Source organism: Mauremys mutica, chromosome 9, assembly GCF_020497125.1.
Source record: "Mauremys mutica isolate MM-2020 ecotype Southern chromosome 9, ASM2049712v1, whole genome shotgun sequence".
Classification (NCBI taxonomy): Eukaryota; Metazoa; Chordata; order Testudines; family Geoemydidae; genus Mauremys; species Mauremys mutica.
Genome location: NC_059080.1, coordinates 18,627,824 through 18,640,686, shown reverse-complemented (window position 1 = coordinate 18,640,686; position 12,863 = coordinate 18,627,824). Strand labels below are relative to the sequence as shown.

The 12,863-nt window shown below is 43.6% G+C and overlaps 1 protein-coding gene across 2 annotated transcripts in view; it reads left to right on the top strand.

Moving 5' to 3' along the window:
- Positions 1-12,863, top strand: part of DCX (doublecortin) — a 97,871-nt gene that overhangs the window by 626 nt on the left and 84,382 nt on the right. The window contains exons 2-3 of one of the 2 annotated variants that reach the window (XM_045031192.1): positions 397-567; positions 2,112-2,502. In XM_045031192.1, the coding sequence (XP_044887127.1) occupies positions 2,139-2,502 (364 nt within the window). In that variant the 5' untranslated portion in view covers positions 397-567; positions 2,112-2,138. Of the gene's footprint in view, positions 1-366; positions 568-2,111; positions 2,503-12,863 lie in introns of those variants that run through there. The other variant, XM_045031191.1, reaches the window with a different exon arrangement.

Below are 12,863 nucleotides of genomic sequence, written 5' to 3'. Positions count from 1 at the left end.
AGGATGAGCTAGTGTAAAAACATCAGAGAAGAATCAGGCTCCTGTGCCTATTGTCAACTCTGGCTTTCTTTTCCTCACTTTTTTGACACAAAAGTCAAAACGGGTTGCACATTATAGGATTGCAGCCATTACCCCACTGCAACTGAAACCCCATAAGGCTGCTGCGTAAGCCTAACTGCATTTTTTTTTCCAAATTGGGGCTAGATGATTAGTGCTTTCCAGATGATTAGATCATATGAAGTCAATGGGAGCTTTGCCTAAAAAAGCAGAGGGGAATGACTTCACCATTTGTCCATTAGCTCCCCCCCTCCCCCATTAATGTAACCAGAACTGGAATGAATCTATTCTTTTTGTTTAAAATACAGATTAAACTTTAAACTAATAATTGATCATCAGGGTGAAAAACACTGAGGCAAAGTTACCGTTAAAGGGGTGAACAAGGCACTAGGACCTAGGAGAAGTCTCATCCACCCTGGCAGGAATTTCTTGCTTGGAGCTCAGACAACAAAGGCAGAGTGAGACTGGTTTTCTTTCTCTCAGCATCTCCACCCTACGAGCTGAAAACCGGTGAGTAGCGCTTTTAGAGTGATTTCCATGCAGAAAGTAACAGATGTCACATACAAAGGGAAAAGAGAAACCTCTTTCTTTTTGTACATTACAGCATCTGCAGTTTCCAAAAAAACCTTAAAACCTCTGATTCATGTTTAAAGTTGCTTGCATATTTCATTGTTTTATGCATGACATTAAAATACAGATCTCACAATTTGCACTGCTGAAAAAATATGTGCAACTCGCTGTTTATGTAAAAACTGCCTGCATAGCCCACTACTGCTTTGCTACATGTCAGAGACAATAATGAGATCTTACACGGGTCATGGTGACATTGTAAAATACTGAAAAAGGGACTGGCTCCAGAAAATCTGATGGGTGGGGGAATGATAGCAACAGCTTTTCCTGAGGTTTGTACCTGATTGCTGAGCCATCGGATTTTAATCCCATTTCTGTTTTGTATGAACACACTGCTACCATATGTGAGTTGCATATTAATAGTTTTGCCCAGAATGACAGCTTTGCAAGGTTTCTCATTTTATAGGGTTGGGTGGGTGAGGGGTTCTTTTGGTACTAAATTCCGTTAAAAGAGAACACAAAAATCACTGATCATTGATCTCCAACTCAGTGCAATCTCTGTATTTTGCTCTCTTTCCCTCTGTAATACAGTACAGATCAGAACAATGAAAGGTGTGCTTGCAGTGGAGTGATGTGGATACTTTGACAGGGACAATTTCCACAATTAAATCACTTCCTTAAGGGCAGAGGGAATAAAACAACAAACAAAAAGACCCAATTTTTTTTCTTCCTATTACCAGAAACAAACCCAGGAAGGACTGGTGAATTGACAATTGTTTATTGAACCCTCCTTTCAATTTAAAAATTTTCAGTCATTTCTTCTTGGAAATGTAGGATGGTGTCAGAAATTGATTGATGGACTGGGAGGGGGCTGCTGGGTGGGGGGAGTTTAGTATCTGGTTGCTAGTCTTTATTGAGCAGACTGTCACAAAGAAACTGGCTACTCCCATGTGACCGTTCTTTCGTAAATACCAGTTTATTCCCATTTCAAACATTCAGATACTCTTGTTCCTTCTGCAAATCTACAGATTGAAACCTAACTCCTTGGGATCTGCTTGTTCTCTGCTGCCAGGGAAAGTCTCCCAAGGCTCAGGCGGTTTAATTAATTGCCAACCTTTGTTGTTTGGGTGGGATTTTTGGTTTTTGTTAGTAATTTTCACGTATCTCTTCAGCCCAAGGTCTCAATTCACTACACTTCAAAACTGCACAGAACTTAAATGTGCTAAAACCAGGCTGCTATTTAAAAATACGTTTCCCTCCCCGCAATGGGTGGGTCATTTCCAAAAATGCCCCGACCTCCTCCAGCCCCAGAACTGATATGAAGTTAGATCAGGGCAGGACATGGGTCATTTTGAAAATAAACTGCTTCTGTTCATTCAAAGAAAAGCCAAGGTCTTGTGGGTATGTAATTTCTGTCTGGATTTGGGGCCTGATCAGTCTAATATCTCTCATGCATTCCTTCCTCCCCATTCCCCTCCACTCAGCTTCAGATCTTTAGGGTTCACCAAACTATGGAACTTGATTTTGGACACTTTGACGAAAGAGATAAGACGTCCAGAAACATGCGAGGCTCACGTATGAATGGATTGCCCAGCCCCACTCACAGTGCTCACTGTAGTTTCTACCGAACCAGGACCTTACAGGCACTGAGCAATGAGAAGAAAGCAAAGAAGGTGCGTTTCTATCGCAATGGGGACCGCTACTTCAAGGGGATTGTGTATGCCGTGTCCTCCGACCGCTTCCGAAGCTTTGATGCTTTGCTGGCTGACCTGACCCGTTCTCTGTCTGATAACATTAACCTGCCTCAGGGCGTTCGCTACATCTACACCATTGATGGGACCAGAAAGATTGGGAGCATGGATGAACTGGAAGAAGGTAATTAGCATGATATGCTGATGGCTTTATGGTGCAGTGAGGAGGGGCTAGGGGAGGGGAAATTAATCTGCACCATTCAGCTGTGACTCTAAGGTCACATTTCTTTAGCGTTCAGTAGATGATACTGTAATGTCAGCTGTATTGTGTATCTATTGAATGCCTACCCAGAGCTTTGGGGAGGTGACTGTAGGGAGTTTTACAAATACAAAGATGAGGCAATTGGATTTGAAACATGTGTGTGTCTGTCTGAAGGGGTGTGTCTGCTTGAGAGGTGTGGAGGACAGGGGGGAGTCTGTGGAGGGATGGTTCGGTAAATATGTGTGAAGGGATAGGCATGTCTGTAGGGGTGTGTCTGCGTGGGGGAGCTGGGTCTGTAGGGGCATATCTGTGCATCGGGGGACGTGCGCCGTGTGTGTGCGGTGGAGAGATGTGCGCTGTGTGTCTCTAGGGGCGTGTCTCTGCACTGAGGAGGATGTGTGCAGTGTGTCTGTGCAGTGGCGATATGTGAGCTGTGTGTCTATGTGTTGTGGAGGCATGTCTGCGAAGTGTCTGTAGGGGCTTGTGGGTGCAGTGAGGGGATGTGCACAGTGTGTCTGTGCACTAGGGCAGTGTGTGCACTGTCCAGAGGGGTGTGTCTGTGCAGTGGTGACATAGGAGCAATGTGTCTGTAGGGGTGTGTCTGTCTGTTGGGGGGATATGTACAGTGTCTGTGGGGGCGTGTCTGTGCGTTGGGGGGATGTGTGCAGTGTCTGTAGGGGCCTGTCTGCACGTTGGGGGGGATGTGTGCAGTGTCTGCAGGGGCGTGTCTGTGCGTTGAGGGGGATGTGCGCAGTGTCTGTAGGGGCGTGGCTGTGCATTGGGTGGGTGTGCGCGCGTTGGGGGGATGTGCGCAGTGTGTGCAGGGGCGTGTCTGCACGGTGGGGGATGTGTGCAGTGTCTGTAGGGGCATGTCTGCGCAGTGGGGGGATGTGTGCAGTGTCTGTAGGGGCGTGGCTGTGCATTGGGTGGGTGTGCACGCATTGGGGGGATGTGTGCAGTGTCTGTAAGGGCGTGTCTGCGCGTTGGTGGGATGTGTGCAGTGTCTGTAAGGGCGTGTCTGCGCGTTGGTGGGATGTGTGCAGTGTCTGTAGGGGCGTGTCTGCGCGTTGGTGGGATGTGTGCAGTGTCTGTAGGGGCGTGGCTGTGCGGTGGGGGGGATGTGTGCAGTGTCTGTGGGGGCCTGTCTGCATGTTGTGGGGGATGTGCACAGTGTCTGTAGGGGCGTGTCTGTGTGTTAGGGGGATGTGCACAGTCTCTGTAGGGGCCTGTCTGCGTGTTGGTGGGGATGTGCGCAGTGGCTGTAGGGGTGTGTCTGTGCATTGCGGGGATGTGCACCATGTCTGTAGGGGCATGTCTGCGTGTTGGGGGGGGATGTGTGCAGTGTCTGTGGGTTGGGGTGTGTGTGGACAGCATTTGAGTAGTATGTGTATCTGTGCAAGAATGTGTGCATTGACACTAACGGCTATTTTAGTGGTTTGTGGTAGGCGTTGGTGTCTGTTTGTGTGTAGGTTATCTATGGAATTGTTGAATTGCAGACTATTCCAAACTGTTTCTAAAACTGAGATTCAGCGTGAAATCTGGTCAGCTCAGAACTTGGGCAGGTTGTTCAGTTTGCTCTCAGTAAACCGGAGTTATTTTGGCCCCGTGAGTTACCTCTGACCCAATGGGCTGCCATCTTTAATGATGTCACACTCTGGAGACAAAGCTGCCTGAAGTCAAGACAGGAAATAATATCATTACATGGTCAGAGCTTCATTTCATTCCCAGGAGCAATGCCATGGCGGGGAAGAGGGGGTGTCTGCAGTTGGCATAGTTGTGTATAATGAATGAAGAGGACACCCGCAGTAATTCTTGTGCTCTCTTCTCAATTAGAAATTTAGACACTTGTTTTTTTCTTATCTGAATTCACCGAGTTGAAGCTATTTTGATATTGTTAGGAAGCATGTTGGTGGCATTTTCATTCAACAGACCTTCTGGCTCATTTGATGAGACTATAGGAAAGTCACGAGGCCCCTTCCTTTTATTAGGAAACAGCAGGTTTTAATGAATAAGACACTGGCCAGCACATTAGGAGGAGGTTGGTTCTGTGCTGAGCTTTGCCTTGAGGAAGGCTCTATTTCCTCCCCCCCGCCGCCCTGCACCTGAATTTTCTCACCTGTAGAATGGCGATATGGATACTTGTTTGCCTTTGTAATACACTTTGTGTTCTATGGATGAAAACATATTAGAATAAGTAATATACTAAGTAGTATTGCTTTGGGAGCTTCACTAGCAAAGATACAGAGATGATAGAATAATACAACTTTACTACTACAATTAGATTAAGAACAGATTTCAAACAGATGGAAGTGTGAGGATTTTTTTAAACTAATGATTATGTCATATATTTAGTGTCAGTCTTTAAGTATGTCAAAAATAGTCTCCAGAGGGATGGTGCCAGCCACATTTTTCTAGGTTTCACTGTTTAATGTAACTCTTCCATTTTCAGTAATAGCTTCATAAAAAGGAAACATCACATTTCCTGTTCCATTAGTTTATCTCTTACGTGTCCTGTTTTTGCAGTGGAGTAGAAGCAAATATCCCTGCCTTTTTATTTTTTTAAATCATTTTGCACTGGCTTCACTGTGCTGCAAGCAGGAATGTTACCCAGCTCCTGGAAAAGTGTTTGTTTAACTGATTAGGTTACAGCAGGGGGTGCTGACACTTTGCCTTTGGTGTGTCACACCAAAATGGCAATAAAAAAGATTTAGCCGCTGACGTGAATTTGAAAAACAAGTACTTATTTAAAATGTGGTTGGCAGAGTTGCACTACAGAACCTCAGCCAATGTACACATGTATCTGAATGGAATGAAAACAAAGAAATCCCCATTCTAATGAATAAAAATGTAAAGTTAATAACCTAATTACCAACTACTCCATGATAACAATGTTCCCATATCACTATGGCGAGCCTGCTTGCAGAACACCAAACGAAAGAGAAAGAGACATGAATGAGTTATAATTTATATTACAGCAGCTGTAGTTGCCCTGCAACTGGACTATAATTTTTCATTGTAGTTAACTTCTTGCTTATAAGATTGTATGCTAGCACATGCAGGAAAAAAACCCAAAATGTCAGTAAAGGGATAAAAATTATTTCAGTCATATAATTAACCTTTTATACTAATGGTAACTACATGTATCAAAAGGAATAATTGGAGTGTAATGAAAGCATAATTACAGTCATTGTTTTATAAAGCATAACCTTCAATACAGCAACCAGAACCTGAAAAAGGTAGTTATCAAAGAGAGACTGATCTTCATAGACTTTGCTTTTGTCATAAACACTGAATAACTGAAATTAGTGTTAAGTGTTACATTCTGCATTTTTTATTATAACATCTATATCACGGAAGGCTGTTCTGTAAACAGGTGGTATCGGGTACCGTAAATACGTACTTTCTAGGATGCAGGGTCACATTAAGCAATGCTGAACTAATCAAAGTCTGGCAGCAATCCTAGTCTTATGCCATCTGATGAACAGAAAGAAGGTTGGACATATTAGCAGCAAGTGGAACTTGGAAGCAGTTGTAGTGTTGAGTCCCACTAAATGTTTCTTCCAAGTAGAGTAGGAAAGTTATGACACTCCTGTTAAAATACCCCCCCAATGATATTAGCAACTGCATCAAATTATTGGCTCATGTTCAGTTTGTGATTCACTATAACCCCCAGATCCATTTCTGCAGTACCACTGCCTACCTATTTATTCTCCATTTTCTATTTGTGCATTTGATTTTTCTTTCCTAAGTGTAGTACTTCACTTGTCTTTCTTGAATTTCACCATGTAGATTTCAGACCATTTCTCCAATTTGTTAGGGTCATTTTGAATTCGAATTCTGTCCTCCATAGTGCTTACCACGTTTCCCAGCTTGGTGTCATCTGCAAATTTTAACAAGTTTAGTCTCCATTCCAAGTCATTAATGAAAATGTTGAACAGTACTGGACCCAGACAGACCCCGGAGGACTCCCCTAGATACATCCTCCAAGTCTGAAAGCAAACCATTGATAACTATTCTTTGAGTGAGATCTTGCAATGAATTATGCACCCACCTTATAGTGGTATCCTCTAAATCAGCGGTTATCCACTGGGGGTATGCATATCCCTGGGCAGTACTCAGAGGTCTTCCCGGGGGTACATCAACTCATTTAGATATTTGCCTAGTTTTACAGCAGGCTACACTGTTTTTTTACAGAAAAAAGCACTAGTGAAGTCAGTACAAACTAAAATCTCATACAATGACTTGTTTATAGTGCTTTATATACTAGACACTAAAATGTAAGTACAATATTTATATGATTTGTTTTATAATTATATGGCAGGGATGAGAAAGCAAGTGTACAGTAATAGTGTTCTGTGACACATTTGTATTTTTATGTCTGATTTTGTAAGCAAGTAGTTTTTAAGTGAGGTGAAACTTGGGGGTACACAGAACAAATCAGACTCCTGAAAGGGGTACAGTAGTCCGGAAAGGTTGAGATTCACTGCTCTGAACCACATTTCCTTAATTTGCTTATGAGAATTTAATGTAGGACTGTGTCAAAAACCTTACTAAAATAAAGATCTATCACATCTACTACTTCCTCCCCTATCCACTAGTCCAGTAACTCTGTCAGAGGGAAATTAGATTGGTCTGACATGATTTGTTCTTGACAAATCTGTGCTGGCTATTACTTACCTATTATCCCTTAGGTGCTTACATATTGATCGTTTAATAATTTGTTCCAGATGTTGAAGTTAGGCTGATTTGTTTGTAATTTCCTGAGTCCCCTTTTAACAGATAGGTGCTAGTTTGCCCTTCTCCAGTAAACTGGGACCTCACCTGTCCTCCCTGAGTTCTTGACGATAATCATTAACAGTTCCAAAATTGCTTCAGTTAGTTCCTTAAGTACCATAAGGGTGAATTTAGTCAGTCCTGCCAACTTTAATACATCTAAATTTTCTAAATATTCTTTAACCAGTTCTTTCTCTATTATGGCTTGTTTTTTTTCCCCCTTGTTGTTAATATTAATTGTGTTAAGCATCTGTCATAATTAACCTTTTTAGTGAAGACAAGCAAAATAGGCATTAAACATGTCAACCTTCTTGATATAATCAGTTATTAATAGGGCCCTACCACATTCACGGCCATGAAAAATGCATCTTGGACTGTGAAATCTGGTCTCCCCCCATGAAATCTGGTCTTGTGTGCTTTCACCCTATACAGATTTCAAGGGAGCGATGAGGGTTTCTCAAATTGGGAATCCTGATCCAAAAGGGAGTTGCAGAGGGGTTGCAAGGTTATTTTAAGGGGTCGCGGTATTGCCACTCTTGCTGCTGCGCTGCCTTCAGAGCTGGGTGGCTGGAGAGTGGCGGCTGCTGACTGACGGCCCAGCTCTGCAGGCAGCAGCGCAGAAGTAAGGGTGGCAATACCATACCATACCATCCTCTCTTCTTTACTGCTGCTGGCAGCGGCTCTGCCTTCAGAGCTGGGCTTCCGGCCAACAGCCGCCGCTCTGCAGCCTAGCTCATGCTAGAACAGGGGGTGTGCTAGTAGGTGTGTTGAAATGCCCGTATGGTGTGTGTGCAATTTACTTAGTGCAGTAAACTTCAGTATTAAACTAACTGAAGGAGGTTCCAGAACCTTTGAAACTAGTGTACATGGCTAGTGTCCTGGAAAAAAAACCACCCTAGCATGGGTACTTACATTCTAATAACTAAAATTACTGCTGCATTTCAACTGAATTGTTTTTCACTGTTGCTTACGCAAAATGACAACTGAGTCCTATCCCAAAGTTGACATGGTGAGTGCCCTCTGGATGTAAAGCACCTTGGGGTCTTGTGGTATGAAAGGCAGTATGGGAACGTACTATTTTTCTTTTATATAATTTGCCTTATTTTACAAGCAAGATCAATAAGCGCCTCTTATTCCTAAACTAAAGACTCTTGTGGGAGAATCTAGAAAAAAAAATCACCCTGAAATTCCATTTTTAAAATGGTGCCTTTTGCAAGTAAATTCTAAGGAACTGGAGAAATCTTCAGGACAACAGAAAATCCCGCCTCGTGCCTCAGATGGCACGAAACCCAGGTGGTAGAATCTGAATGGCCAATCCAGCATAATACAGAGGCGCTCCAGCAAGGGGCTGAGTCCAATTCCCATTGAAGTCATAAATCCCCAGGAAATGTGAAAGTCAAATGCATTATAAAATGGATGACCTGTGGGAGCCAAATCGACAACCAGAAGAGCTGGCCTCAGCCCACGAGAGACTATTTATTGGAATAATCCTTGGCAGCTAAATTTTCAAAATGGCCTCAATCCAGCTTCTCCACTTGTGCATGAAAATTTTACAGCAGAATGTATTGGACTCACAAAACTAGCTGGTGCAAATTGAGAAGCTATTTTTTGAAAAGGTGACCTTCCGTCATCATTAGCTATTGTCAAAGGGAGATTGCCAAGCTATGTTAAGGCTTAACTGATAACCTCTACAGTTTAAAGCTCGCCCCTCAAGCCTAGTGTTCCTTTAAAAAAAAAAGTGTAGATGCAATGGAAGCTGTGCTTAATTTAAAGCCATAGTGGACTAATTAAATACGATAGACGGCATAGCTTCTAATGGAAAATACAGTAATTATGACTTAGGGTTGACTTTGAAACTTTAAACCAAATCATTGTCTCTGCCATGACAAAAGGCATATATCCTTGGACTGGCTGTGTGCCATGATAGATGTAATGCAACGCTGTAGCTATTTGGCATCACGTTGAGCGTGTCCACTCCTGCAGCACCTTGGCATCATGACCCAGGGAGCCCATGCTGGCACTAGCCTGGTGCCATGATAGAGAGAAGGCAATCCTGTGTCACTTTGGCGCTATGGATTGAACATACATTCTGCAGTGATCTGGTGCCTTGAAAGCGAAAGCCTTATTTAATAGCACATTTTTCTTTAAAAAGAAAAACAAGTAAAAATGTGCAAATGAGATTTTCCTTTGAGACAAGGAGGTTGCAGAGGTCAATGTGACAATTGTGTTTGGGGCTGTGGGGCTGCCATTTGGAATTCAATGTGTGAATACAACAAAATGGCTGCTCATTGTATCTTAATGGATGTGAGGTCCAACTGCATTACTGAGCATGCGTTCAGATCCTGAATGATAACAGACCACAGCCTGCAAAGACATAGGCACATAAGTATTCATAATGAATTCAATATGACTTAAACTTTAACACGTGCATGAGCCTTGGCAGGAGTGAGGCCAGGGGGCGGGAGGAAGCTCTCTCCTTTTTGGGTTTGACTCTCAGTACTGTTCTGTGCTCCTCTCCCTCATACCATTTCATGAAATGTGAGTTCCCTCCACCAAACCACAAAGTGGTTATTGCAGTTATATTTCTTTGTGTCTGGGGAAGTCCTATACCAGGGATTCTAAAACTTCATTGCACCGTGACCCCCTTCTGACAACAAAAATTACTGCACGATCCCTCCAGGGATTGTGCAGCCTGAGCCCACTTGAGCCCCGTGGTCCTATGTGTGTGTGTGTGTGGGGGGCAAAGCCCCACTGCCCTGTATGGGATGGGGTCAAAACTGAAGCCCAAGAGCTTCAGCCCCAGGCAGAGTGCCTGTAACCAGAGCCCTGCCACCTAGGGCTGAAACCCTCAGGCTTTGGCCCTGGGCGGTGGGGCTCAGGCTTCAGCTTTGGCCCCGGATCACAGTAAGTCTGAGCCTGCCCTGGGGACCCCATTAAAATGGAGTTGTGACCCACTTTGGGGTCCCGACCCACAGTTTGAGAACGGGTGTCCTATACCTTGACCTCTCATTAGCTACTTAATAAATGTGTGGGTGGAGAAATTGCCCATGAAAGAAGACCTCATTTGGTCTCTCCTGGACAACCCTTTGGTTCTCGAGGTATTACCTCTTCATGCTTGGAGTGTTCTTAGGTTCCCTGAGATGCCTGCCCATTCCTTCTACTGCCCTGTCACGCAAGTCATTTGCCGTTGCTTGTTTGTTGTTCTGTACCAAATAATGAATCCATAGTAATAGAACTCTATTTTAGCAGATTTGATAGATTGCTGCAAAAATGTCTCCAAGTGGCACATGACAAAAGAGAAAGAAGAGTTTAAAAAGGAATTCCCCTGTGAGGAACTTAATAATAACAATTGGCAACTCAGAGGCCATAAAATATCAGAGGTTGGGACATACATAAAATGAATCCAAGATTTAAAATAACAAAGAGACTCCCTTCCACATTGCAGTTAAATTTGTGGCTCCAGAAAGAGAGGGGATGATTTTTTCATACAGACCTACTACTGCACCTCAGTCATTCTCTGCAACACTTCTGCTTCTATTCTGAATGGTGGTTTCTCCTGAGAGCAAGCTGCCAATCAAAGAAAATTGCTGGCTGGCTTTGTGATGTGAACAAAAATATTCACTAGGGGCTAGGTTGAAAATACAAAACTTATTGTGTTTTCCACATGTGACCATCAGCATAATTTGAAAGGCCAGTGTCTGAAACTACTAGACTATCTAGCCCCACAACATCCACGCATTAAAGTCTAGTAACGGAATATTACCTTCACTCCTCCAGAGTATTATAAATATACTAGACAACTACATAGCATAGTGAGACATTTCAAATATTTCTCCTGGAGCAAATGTAGCAGTTACATTCCAGCAAACAGAACAGTAAGCGCTGATTTATTTTTTTTTAAATGTGGAACTTATTCATGAAAAAATGTTCTCTTTAAGGGCTTGTGCATTTATAGGACACAGTGCAAACATAGATTTTGGTTTTCTGTATCCTCTTTTATTCAAGCACCCCAAAAGCATTAATGATTTAAGCCTAGTGTGGTAGATATTACTATCCCTGTTTCACAGATATGGAAACTGAGGCATAAGATCAGTTAAGTGACTTGCTGAAGATCACACAGGAGCCCTATGGCAGAAATAGGAATAGAACCCAGATCTTCTGATTTTTCAGGCCTGTGATTAAATACAAGACCATCCTTCCTCGCTCTAGAGTGTAAATATTATATTTCAGGGATGGGCAACGTTAAGATAGTAGAGGAACCACAAAACCACTAAACCCTTTGACAGGCCAGGGAGTGTGATGCATGCGGGGAGCGGGAGGGGTCAAGTCCTGTTCCCGGGGGTGTGACTGGAGGTGGAAGGAGTTGGGTCCTGGCCCTGGGGAGGTGATGCAGGGGGAGAATCGGGTACTGTACCTGGGAGGGGCTGATGCAAGGGCGGATTGCATGGGGGGGAGTCAGGTCTGTAGGATGATGTAACTCGCACACGGGGGAGGGGGTTGGAGAGCCTGTCCCCCACTGACCCTGTAGTGGTGACTCATGTACGGGGCTGGCTCCCTGCTCTAGCTCACTGGCTCTCATCCCAGTATCTCGTGATGCCCATGTTCAGGCTGGTGATGCCCTGCCCTGTTCCTGGCCGCGATGCTGCTGTATTGCCTGCCCTGAGCCGGGTTATGGCAGGCCAGATACAAGGATTTAGCAGTCTAGATGCAGCCCCTGAGCTCCTGTGGCCCATCCCGGTTATATGTCTGTTGTTTGACTAGTGGAAGGCTCAGGGTTCTAACGGGGGTTGTCTCTCACTGTGTAAGTCAGATGGCACTTGCAGTGCTTCAGCCACAGAACCAGCCATGTAGCTAGATAAAGGCAGGACCCCCCTGAACACCAGCTGCTGCTGAGCTGAAACAGATAGATAAACTGCAGCTTATCATTTATTAATCAGAAAAACCTAGGATTAGGTGCTGCTGAAAGATGATCAATATCTCCAGTGGGAATTCTTCATAATAGCAAAGCATTGTGTAATGTCTTTATACTTCTGCTAGGTCCAATGGAAGAAATATAAGGAATTATGAAGCCTCAACTATAAATGAAATGTCTGTGATTGAGGTGTCCTGGTGACAGCATAAATGCATTGCACGCAGGTCCATGTGGTTTGTGTATGCCTTCAGAACACCATAATGGGATTGCAGCCGTAATGTAAATCCCCGGGGTACAATGCTTGATCAGACGCATAGTTTAAAAAAAATCAAATAATCATCCTAAATCTTGTGTCTTTCTTTCCCTGTGTCTCACTCTATGCTGGGGTGTTTTGTCATTACTTCCCATCTCTTGTTCACATATGATTCTGGTCTTCTCCTTCCTCCCAGCTTGACCCTTTGCGTAACATTATTGTTATTTTGTATTAAATACTGCGTTATGAATTTGAATTTGAATACAAGGTCCCTGCTCCCATGGAGCTAAGTATCTAAAAGAATTTTAAGCCCTTTACATCGAAAAGGAACAGAGTAAGATTTCT